Here is an 11924-nt window from a genome sequence, read left to right as displayed (position 1 = left end):
TTGCGTTGTTTATCGGGGAGAGGAGATGCAAGCCTCTCGTCAGGGTGGTTTGGCCCCCTCTCTGGGCAATTTCGCTCAGCTGAGGTGGCGTAACGTTATTTTTGCTTCTCACTCCTGGTGGCGGCTAATATGCTCGCTGCATCGTTGCTCGTGTTGCCGGTATATTCAACTGGTGGGACTGACTTATCCTTTTATAATGGTCTGTATTACTGTAATAATTAATTTCACACTAATTTACAGTAGTTACATGTGCAGGGCGTTCCACTAACACCACGCGACTAAAACCAATTAAGCAGTGACAAAGCGTGAATTTCAAGTGATGTTTCTTCTTAGGTGGTCTACAGAGGGAATCCGACTAAGCTGGTTCGCATCAGGAACCCCTGGGGGGAAGTGGAATGGACCGGAGCCTGGAGCGACAAGTAAGATTTTACTTTATACTTATTACGCTACAGTCGTGGTGTTAAATCGGAGGAAAAAACACATATTTCCCAGTTTCTTACAGTGATTCAAATGTTGTTTCAGGAGGCTTTCACACAATCTTAAATGTAATTTTTACCTCATTTTTTTTATACTGAATCTTGTCCACAGGTTGACAGTTTTTACATTAGTATTTATTCCCTGTGAAATTGGCTCCCAAAGTTTTTTACCCACTCTAATCCCAAAGAGAACAAAGAAAGAAAAAACTGTGGGGGAAGGGGTTCAGCTGTGCTGTTCAGCTGCCCTCTGAGTTATGCGGACATTTTTCCCCACTGCTAACATTATGTCACAGTCCAAATGAGTATTTTCAACACTTCACACATTCAAATGGGGATGAAACCTTTCCTGTTGAAAGTCTTTTCTTTCTGATTTAAAGATACAAAACCATGTGCATTCCTGTTAAGTAATTTTATAGAATTTACTGTGCAAATGAGAAAATGGGTAGGGAAGTTACCGTCTCTGCCCACTTCTCTAGTCTGTGGTTTTAAAGTCTACAAATGGTCTCCATGTCCAACTTTAACTGAAGATTTTTCTAAAGTTTCCACCTTAAAAGAAAAAAGTAATTTACCCAGTACAGTGAACATATCACCCCTGTCTTGGCTTCCTTGCATTGGCTGCCCATTCATTTTAGAATTCAGTTTAAAGTTTTACTCATTGTTTTTAAGGCTTTAAATGGGCAGGCCCCTGCTTTACGATTACTGACCTTCTCCAACCCCATTCATTTTCACCAGGTCCCTTACCGCGCTCCCCTTAGCAGTGGGACTTCTGACATGTGCCTACGGTCGCGGACTTAAACGAAAAAGGTGATAGGCCTTGGCTGTGGCTGTCTCCCCCGAGCTGTGGCAACCCAGGTGGATACCCTCAGGTTTATTAGAGCACGCCCTCCATGTGCCTCACGCCTTTAAATCTAGATTACGAGAAGAACTCAGCCCTGGATCCTAGCCTTTCCTAGTCCCTAATGTTTTACTTCTTGTGTTCCTGTGTGTCTGTAGTTGTAGGTTCGTGTCGCTGCTGGGTTGGGTGTAACATTCATTTATTTATGTTATTGTATTGTATTTTCTCACATTTGGTTTATTCTCCAAATTTGTGATGGCTATTGGATATATATACTGCAATATGCTGATTTTTCCCTGTATTGCCTGCTACCAGCAGCCTGTTCGGTGCGCACTGAGTACGCTGCTGGTATCTCTGACGGGCAACTGGTGTCGTGGTATAAGGGGAGTAAACTCTGACCTGCAGCGCTACTGTTAGCTCTACACTGATCTCAGGACAGTGACAGTCAAATGAGCACTATCGATAGGAGCGTTTCGTGGCCACCGTAGTTTCTCCTTGGAGCTTGGCTGTGGAGGGTGAAGTGGAGGGTGAAGTGAGGCAGCTGTGATCTGCAACTACATCCTAAACTGGACCTTTAAAAGTTCTTCATATGTTATATAAAATCCTAATTCGTAAACTAGTAACTATACAGGAATCTGTAGTGGAGTAAAAAGTACAATATTTCTCTCCAAAATGTAGTAGAGTATTAGTGTAAGTGTAAGTCCAGTACAGTATTTGAGTAAATGTACTTAGTTACATTCTACTGCCTTCTGGTCTTCCTCTGTAGTATTTCCAAGGTCGTGGCTATTGTTGGAAGCTGCAAGGGGAAGTAGCTTTTCCTATTTCTGCTTTACAGGCTTAAAAACATTGTTGCTTTAACTAAACACAACAGTGGAGTTATATTCATATGTCAGTTTTTCTGTCCGCTTCCAGTGACAGTGTGACCTTCACGACATCAGCTTTTATGAGTGTTGTTTTACATTTGTGCAGGAGGTCTTAAAGGAATGACAGTTACGTGTTTAAGACAGCCTGTCCACATACCATGGCGTGTGTGTGAGTTTTTCCATCGGTTTACAAAGATAACTCTCTTTAGACAAATATAACACTCAAAGACACACATGAAGTCCTGTGTAGGTATGCAGTCAGTCAACACACTCATCACACATAAATCAACCCGACGCGTTCTCAGAAAGGACGCGTGCAACACACACAGTGTCAGCCCCACACTTATTTTAGGTTGCATGTTTTTTCCACACTAACAGGAAGACATGCAGTCAGATTGATAAGCTGTCACTGAATCTGACGTTTCATAGAGACAAAGGCTGCTCTGGAATACATAACCAATAAATAAATCATAATAAATGAGATTAAGAATTCAAACAAGCGTTTCAGAGTTTCCATAACTGATGCCGAAAAGTACTGAGCTTCAATACCCAACCCCGTAAGTGAGGGGAGAACTTTATGAGGTCCTGTTGTAAACTCCAGTCCAGCAATAAATGATAATGATCAACCTTCACTTAAAGTAACTATATACTAGTGGTTGCATCTCTCCCTTCTAAGACGATCTGATACGTATATGATGCAATCTGATAAAAGTTCTTAACATTTGATTAGATATTCATTTTCCATTCTAAATTAAAATAGGGCATTTCAATAAAAGTGACATTGCTTACCTTCAAATACAAAAGTGTATACAATACAAGGGAATCCCAAGTATGTTTTTCTTTATGGAATGGGAAAAAAATGGAAGACAAATGTCTCATTTGAGAATTCCATGTCATTGTGTTTAGAGCTTTTTTTCAACAGACACAACAAAGACATTACATTAGACCTCGCCCAGTTATAATATCTGTGTCTTGCGTGTTCTTGTTTGTAGCATACTCAAAATACTCGTGGCCTGCACAGCTGCCAACATATCGTCTGACCAGCTGAGTGTTAAGACTTGTCTGCTGCCACTGTACTACACGCTGTCTGACAGATCTTACACTGGCTAGATGTTTGTCCAACTGTCCTTCCTTCTTATAGAATCCAAATGTCTTTCAAACTTTAGGTTTTAGATTTGATGGTGCACTGTTAATCGTGTTGGCATTGTCGACATTGGGCGTCCGGTTAGCTCACTGTGTAGAGCTGGCGTCCCATGTACCGAGGTTGAGTCCAGTGGCAGTGGCCCAGGGTTCGAATCCGAGCTGTGGCCCTTTGCTGCGTATCATCCCCTCTCTCTGCCCCCAAAAAAACCATTGCATAACTTCAGAATCGGACCATCAACCGGTTCATGGTACATTTAGATCAATCCAAGGAGTCGCGTACCGATGTAATCACATCTATAATGTTAAAACCGACTTCCGACTCATATCGGTACATCTTTACACCCCTACTATATACAATACACACACATACAAACTGTAAAAAAGTGTAGGAAGTGTGGTGTAGGAAGGAGCCTCTGTATGAGTTGGTAGTGGTAGTGTTGTGCTCTTGAGAGGCAGCTGGACTCACAGGATCACACAAGAATGCATCTTGCCAGGCTTCAAGCTACGTGTCCAACCACAGTGGTTCAGACCAACCAGCATCCTGTAAGGAACAACTGGCAGCTACAGCATGAGCTACAGGCTAACACTAGGTGTGTGTGACGGCCTGTGTGAGAAGTGACTGTCAAAAACAACAATGGCGGCTGCTTAAGAGGCTAGCGTAGATGCCGCTGTGGTTCTGTGTTAACAAACCATCTGGCCCAGTCAGGTCGGTGGTATTTAGTCCCTCAAGCACCAAAACCACTGGATCCTACATTTCCCATAATGCTGCTCAACTTCTTTCATTAGACTAGAATGTATATATGTAACCTAATCCGGGATTGACCCTGATGACATCATTTGGGTGATTTTCTTCGACATTAGACCGACAATTAGACATGACAACTATTTCCACAGGTTGAACAGTACACCCCATGATAAGAAAACAGAGCTTCATGTCTAACATTAGTGGGGCTCTCCAACTGGGACAATAATAAAGACCGATGTGTGTTTATGGTCGTCCTTGACAACTTTATGGGTGCACTTAAAAGACAGAACAGGCACGGAGCCAAGAGCAGAGGGGGCAAGCACCTGTAGTGGGCCCTTGGACAGCCTATAGGCTGGGACGGCAGGACGGAGAGAAATGCAGATTACACTGAGGTGTTCTATTTCACCACCATGGACATACTTAATACTTTTAAAATGGCACCAAAACATGCTGGAATCACTTGATCTTACAGTTTGTTAAGAAACATATTGTATCACAGATAGGAACCATACTATTTCCAAACATTCGGATTAACATCCAACGGGGAAGCCGAGCCTTCAGCCACAGTGATAGGATTAGGATTTTGGAATGACTGAAAGATATTCAAGATTATCACAATAATGGAAAGAGGAAAGTTATGGCTATGAGCAATAATATCGTATACAGTGCCGTCCCTAATCACAACTCTTGCTATTTCAGAACCATGATCAGATAAAGGATTAAAAAAGTCAGGTTAAACTAGCGAGCATTCAGCATTTGATATTCAGTGATGCTGGATGGCCATATTGCCACACAGCCATACAGCCTGCACAGGTGGCAGGTGGGGAGGACGGCATGTTACAGTATGTTACACTAGTTGGCTACTTATTTCTGCTTATTTACATTCAATGAAAAATTCTGTAGTAAAACAATGGCTTACAAGATTTCTTAAATCAACATGATTGTATTCAAAAATTAAATACGTATTTAAAGATATTTGTCTCCACAAATCCATTCATAAGTGTAATGTAACGTTAATGTCTAAGTGTGCTGCTGCTGCTGCTAGCTAACATGTCCACCTGTTTGGCCGTAGAGCTAACAGCAGGACTCTGTCAGACATGAAGGGTTGAGTTGTTGAGTGGGAAGAAGATGGTTCCTCTGCTCTCGGGACTTTATTTTCTTGTAAATTTTTAGAGTGAGTACAAACAGCGAGGTAAACAGAGATACCGCAGACAAGCTGCGAGCTTCAAAAACTCCCGCTGTTGCACCTGTGCGCATCCAAACCGCCTCAGAGCGGCTGGCGGGGCCCTATTAAGGGTGGACTGAAGGGGTGGAATCAGCGACAGTACCAACAGGCCGCAGTGCCCCCGCTGGTGCGCTTTGCTGCGTACCTCCGAGACCCCCTTGGCAGTGATGAGGGCTCCTCTCTGGCCTGTGGAAGACCGAGTCTGACTTTTTATAGTTTGATTTAATAGTAGTTTACATATATCATTTTATTGTATATGGCAGTGCTTATATGTTATCTAAACTTTAAAAATAACTATTTAATTTCATTTTCTTCAAAGAAATGAATGAAATGCTGAAATATAGGCCTATAAATTTTACCCACACCCCTTAAAAAAGAAGAAGACCTTGTGACCCCACAAGTGACCCCAGGTTGGGTATGGTATATGGTATATGGTACGGCAGGCAAATTTTGGAAATCATGACTATGTCATAATTTATTCTATTTGTTAGTTTATTTAAGGACAGTACAGATACATAGGGAGGGAAAAAACAATGCAACAGGTGTAATGTATTGTGGGTGTGTAACTGAAGCTAATTTGGAGTCCCCTTCCCTAGTAGGCCTTTAAATCCAGGTTAAAAACAAATAAGTGTATAGCATATAATATGGTTTGAAGGATTGGTTTTGCACACAGGCAAAATCATTCTTGTTCGAGGCAAATAAAGGGCTGATTTCTGATTTCCTGGATTATACACAATCACAGGGAAATCAAGTAAATATCTCACACAGAGAAACAAGTTTACACTGTACAGGTATTGAATGTGAGATGTGATTTCGGAAAGAAACATATTACATATTATTATAACCACAGTGAACAGCTTGCATTGGAGAAGCCTGTTTCTCTGAACTACAACTATATGCACATACAGTCCACACACACACACACACACACACACACACCAGGGCTGGCAATACTGTGACCTCTCAGAGTGAGTGTGACACTTATTGATGACTGATGAAAGAGACATGTTAAACCTGGGTTGTAAATAATTGTGAGGGTCATGCATGGTCAGCTCAGTGACGACATGCATCTTGACAACCAGCTGGGGCTGTTTTTGCCTCTTTGATGGTATCTACATTCTGTACACTCTAGTACAACCTATATATGCAGTATTGTTGTTGGCCAAAATAAAGGCAATACACAATAAATATTACAACATTCATAATTAATAATGTAAAATGTAAATCTTAGTACTTTTAAAATGGCACTAAATGCTGGAATCACTTTACCTTACATTTTGTTAGGAAACATGTATTTATTGCATCACAGATAGGCACCTAATCTCCTTGTTCTTTATTTTGGAATCTATATTCTATATATCTATATTTCCATGCATAGAGTTTAACCTTTTTTGTGGGGCATGCAACGTGTAAGCCGAGCCTTCAGCCATTAGGATTTTGGAATGACTGGAAGGATGCGGGCTCCCCATTGTCCTCTTGTTCAAAATAAATCAGGGAATCAATATAATAGTGTATTGTAGTTATGTGGCTGCACTACTGCTGTTGTAGACATGATGTTTTAATCCTGGTTGATAACCTATTTACTAGTATATTTAGCTTTTAAATGTCCCTGACTGAACTACACATGTATGGGAGCATTGTAGTTGCTAGTCTGGCCAACAGAAGTTAGATCCTGTGGGGTCCATAGGGTTTTTGACAGTATAATCTACCTTGCAGGTGGGTCATCCCCTCTGGCAGCAACGGTGGACTACAATTCCCTAATTCTTCACCTACAATGTTCCTGTGGGCAGGAAGTAAAGCAACAGATGGACAACATGACCGCAGGTATTGAGAGTCACTAGGAAATTATCAGTGAAGCTCATGTATACATTATTTTTTTACACCTTTTATATCCCATTTTAACCCCTTAAATTTAACTACAGGAAATGCATACAAATAAATAAATAAAATACATGTTGGCATATGCACACATGCATACATACACATCAATAATCCCTACCCAATTTATGTGACGTTTACAGTGTGGCTGTAATTGTGATTTCACTTTGTCCGCTGTTAAAGCAAGAGCCTCTATTGTCTCATCCATTATACCTTGTATGACTTCATTTACTGAAGAAAATCTAGGCCTCTTAAAATGTCTTAAAATATGACTTGTTTGCTAATGAGATGCTGAATATGAATTGACCTAATATTGGGAGAATAAAGCATTGAAAGAAGTTGAGCTGCAAGTTGAAGTAAGAAATGTGCATCTATCTAACCGTTGAAATATTTGTCAGTTGAAGGGTAAAAATGAGTTGAAAGGTCAGTTAAACTGTCAGTTGAAGAGTAAGAGATGAGATGAATGCACTTCAGTCATCAGTTTAAGTGCAGTGACGAAAGCAGATAAAGTGCCAGAGATAGTTGGAGTATAAATAGTGAAAGTGTCAGTAAATTCAAGAGCTGAAGGAGAGTACATAATGTCATGTATAATAATAGTTAGAAACATGAGAATAATAAAAGTCAAGCTGATCTAATTAAATTGCAGACATTAAGATAAATATAACATACACCACTTGCATTTAAAAATAAAAGATGAATAGTATTCGTATTCAAAGCTGTAACAAAAATAACAGTGAGCCAGTCTACAGACACTGGCTTTCAGAAGTTGTTTAAAAGAAGTCTTTTAAAGAAGGGTTTGTCCCGGAGCCCAGGGGGTACACACATTTAGTCTTAAGGATCACCTTAGGAACAACTAGCAAGGCTTAATCTGAGGATCCCATGTAGCAAACTGTCTTATAAGCAGCTAAGGGTTCTATAAAGTATCTAGCAGCCAGACACATGCATTAAAAGAAATCACAGGTATCCAGCATTGTGATGCCAAAATGTCTCATGTTTTAACTCAAACTTCAGCAACTCAGACTGGGGTGTTATCACTCCCGTCAGCCTTCTATAGTGCTGAGCTTCCTTAGCTTTTGAATGTTTGTCGTCATATTTTATGACCCCCATCACCCTTAAAAAAAAAAAAGTTCAACAAAATCCTCAAATTGAATAAAGTGATTAATTGGATTAAATTAGTAATTTTGCTCTTTATACATCAGTGACACAGGCAGCGCATGGAGGAGAGAGCGATGTTACTTGGTTGCTATGTTCTTAGCACAATTTGAATGTTGATTTAGAATTTAAATGTCAACATTATGAATGAACTATTCTGTACAGCCTTAGCTGCTTTAAGATTAAACTACTCAAATATTAAACACAATAGGCAATCACCCATGCAATAGTTTCTTTCTTTTACATTTCTGAGCTTCTCAGGTCTCAGCACACAGTTCTCCATTTTGTAGACAACTACAGACTGAGATGGCTGTTTAAACTGTTGAGGCACATCTTAATGTTTACCTTTTTCAGATCCATTTACCAGAAGATTCGTGAATATGAGGTCCTGGACAAGAGAAAGACAGTAACAGCTCTGAGGGCAGGAGAGGACAGAGCCATACTGCTGGGTCTTAGCATGGTCTTTATCTCTGTCATGATGTACTTTGTCCTGGGAATCACCATACTGCGCTCTTACTCTGACAGGTAATAAGTCACAATGTCACTTACAGACTGTTGCGTGAATGTTCTTTGTTTGTGTGATTATTGATTCAAAACTCATCTGCATATTCACACACAGTGACTAACTACGCACTGAAATCATTCCAAGTGTGCTTGTAGCATGCATTGGAAATAATTACTCATCCTCTACAGTGTATGGACGGATGAGGCTAGCTGCACTATCGTGAACTCCACCATCGTGTGGGATGTAAACTGTTCATACAGCTGTGGAGCAGAGTGCTGGAAGAGTTCCCGTTACCCCTGTCTCCAGGTCTACGTCAGCCTCAACTCCTCAGGAAAGGTGGTACGACTGTTGCACAACGAGGACACCCAGGACAGCAATCCTGAGGTAATCAACTGATAGTGTTGCTCCTGTGTCCTGTTCCCTAATAGTTCTAACTGCTGTCTTTGAAACACATATTTCTCTATGTAGCTTTGTATCTTATACCTAAGTATTGGTAGTTACTTAAGCTGTTATTTGTGGCAGTATGCAACAGATTTTCTGTATTCTTTCCTTCAGTGCTTCTACACCCCAAAGTGTCGAAAGGACTATGCAGCCACACATGCAATAGTTCAGAACATTTCTGAGCGTCTCAAGTTTCAGCACATTGTCCAGTGTTTCGTGGACCCAAGAGACAGAGCGGACAATGCAATCCTGACACAGATCTACGGCCAGGTCGCAGTCTTCCACTCCCTGTTCTGGCCAACCTTCACCTTGCTTGGGGGAACCATCATCATTGCCATGGTGAAGCTGACCCAGTACCTGTCCATTATGAGTGAGCGACTGAGCCGCATTAACAGGTGAAAGGGAAGGTTCAGTTGAAGGGAAGTTCCACTTAATTGGACACAGGGACAACTGAAGCATCTTCACTGGGCCAAGAGTGAAAGACAATGAGGGGGGACAGTTGTTGGTTGTCTCTCTGTGATAGCTGTAATGATGGGATTCATGAAGACATGTCTCAGCAATTATCTGAAAGCAGTCAGACAGACAAGCATATATTTTTGAGACCGGGTCAATATGCAGGTTTGAAGATAAACCCATGTTGGTTTGGAGCCCGACAACAGTTCGGCCTGCTGGTGGTTGACGCCCAGTAACAATCTTTGACTATCAATTTCCTTTTTTTTTTTTGGCCAGTCAGTAGGATTTGTACAAATGTGACAGGATTTTTTTAAGTACCTATTCTGCGTTCTATAACTTTACAAAGCTAGTTGTTTTTTTAGGAAAAAACGCTTATCCGCTTTGTTCCCAAGAGTTAGATGAGAAGATCGATACCACTCTAGCTTCTGTCCATTAAATATGTAGCTATAGCCAGCAGCCGATTAGCTTAGCTTAGCACAAAAACTAGAAGGATGGAGGGAAACAGCTAGCCTGGCTCTTTCCAAAGGTAACACAACCTGCCTATACCAGCAACTCTAAAGCTCACTAATTAAGACTATATATCTTGCTTGTGCTAAACTACCTTAGCAGGATGCTAGCTGTAGCTTCACATTTAGCATACAATCATTGCATGGTATCAATCTTCTTCAGACTCTCTGCAAGAAAGTGAATGTGTGTTTTCCAAAATGTCGAACTATTAGTTTAGAGATCTTTTTTAAACTGTAGCCTGGTACCAAAAAGTGCATTTTGGGCTAACTGAGTCCCTAGTGTAACAAGGGCTGCTAAGGCTTTACTGTAGCCTACCTGTGCCTTAGGACTATAGAATTGGCTGTTTGTGTCCTACTGCATGTAGAGACGGTTTACCAACCACTGCTCTGATATTAGAAAGTCTTTATGCTGACTCATTCAATGAGGCTGAAGTGGTTGGTGGCATCCTTCCAGAAGCAGTGTTATGCATACGGTGCATCATGAGGAGCAATTAAGGAAAGCGCCTCCAAAAGGGAAAACCAATAAAACTGATCTTAATCGGGCTGGGCAGTGCTTACTCACAGCTCCACACATCACACCCATGCTGTCTGTGATTGATTTCAAATTTTCTATCCAAACATGTTTTGTTACATGAATGATTGTACTATCAAATAAACACAATGTGCCTGTTGCATCTTGATAATGATGTTTGAGCCTTATTATACTTATTTTGATGGTGTCTCAGTTTGATATCATACCATTTGGATTATGTAAACTTTTGATGATGATTTGACAAGCCCAGTGATTGGCTGGATGGTCTGCATCATCATAGATCGAGGATGCAAGGTTCCTATCAAGTACATAGCATTTGTAAACCAGTGGTTCCAAACCTTTTTCCTAACGGGACCCCTTTTCTTTCATTGAGTAAACTGATTACCGCTGACTAAGTGATTTTATAGATAGATATTTCATATAATATTTAATGCATACAGAACAACTGATAAACTGTACAATGAGCCCAAACAGTGAACACAATAACTGCAGATGGTTTGTGTAAAATTAGTGATTTGATTATTCTATTAGCTTTTTGTTTGTTTGATCTTTTCTGATGCAGGACGAGACTGTTTATCCGAAATTAAAGCCTCTGTGAATACAGCTTGTGTTCAGGTCTTCACCATACCCATATCCTGTTTATATCTTAAATAATAATCTAAGATTAGTAAATATAAAAAAATATGCCATAAACCATGCAATATCTGGTCCAATATGCAACATATGCAAGTGTGATGTAGAAGCTTGAAGCCCCTAAAAGTCCCCGTAAGCTGCCTCCCCCAACTTTCTTTTTAATTATTTTTTGGGATAAAACTGTAAAAATAAAGGAGTCAGTATTTCTCCTTTATTTATTCAGCCCTTTAGTTACCCTACCAAACTGCTTAAGTAGGTAAGTAATCAAGTAATTTGCTTTTCTCTCCATCACCATAGGTCATTGTCCTCCATATGTACAAAAGGCTGACAAACTCTGAACCGTGTTTCAGGTTAAAAATTATTCATCATGACAACCTGCCAAATTTCAGTTTGAATTGATTGAACAAGAAAATAAAAAATACATACCCCATATACCCCATGCAGTCGTGATGTAATGTTCCCACTGATAAAGGTCTGTGTGTGTGTGTGTGTGTGTGTGTGTGTGTACAATATGTTTGAAGCTGAGTATGTTTATCA

The 11924-nt window shown here is 40.4% G+C and overlaps 1 protein-coding gene across 1 annotated transcript; it reads left to right on the top strand.

Moving 5' to 3' along the window:
- Positions 1 to 7003: 7003 nt before the first annotated feature.
- On the top strand, positions 7004 to 11693 carry si:ch211-247n2.1 (calcium-activated potassium channel subunit beta-2). The gene is made up of 4 exons (XM_035652681.1): positions 7004 to 7111; positions 8672 to 8842; positions 9011 to 9206; positions 9378 to 11693. The coding sequence occupies exons 1-4, from the start codon at positions 7062 to 7064 to the stop codon at positions 9660 to 9662; spliced, it is 702 nt and encodes a 233-aa protein (XP_035508574.1). The 5' UTR covers positions 7004 to 7061; the 3' UTR covers positions 9663 to 11693.
- Positions 11694 to 11924: the final 231 nt, after the last annotated feature.

The sequence above is a fragment of the Morone saxatilis genome, unplaced genomic scaffold, assembly GCF_004916995.1.
Source record: "Morone saxatilis isolate NCDOM2014 unplaced genomic scaffold, NCSU_SB_2.0 Contig12, whole genome shotgun sequence".
In the NCBI taxonomy this organism is placed as follows: domain Eukaryota; kingdom Metazoa; phylum Chordata; class Actinopteri; family Moronidae; genus Morone; species Morone saxatilis.
The sequence above is the reverse complement of the archived record's forward strand: the minus strand, read 5'-3'. Positions and strand labels throughout refer to the sequence as shown.

Coding starts and splice junctions, on each gene's coding strand:
- si:ch211-247n2.1 (XM_035652681.1), top strand. CDS start 7,062: ATGTTCCTGTGGGCAGGAAGTAAAGCAACAGATGGACAACATGACCGC. Junction 7,112..8,671: donor GATGGACAACATGACCGCAG/GTATTGAGAGTC, acceptor TACCTTTTTCAG/ATCCATTTACCAGAAGATTC. Junction 8,843..9,010: donor CTGCGCTCTTACTCTGACAG/GTAATAAGTCAC, acceptor CATCCTCTACAG/TGTATGGACGGATGAGGCTA.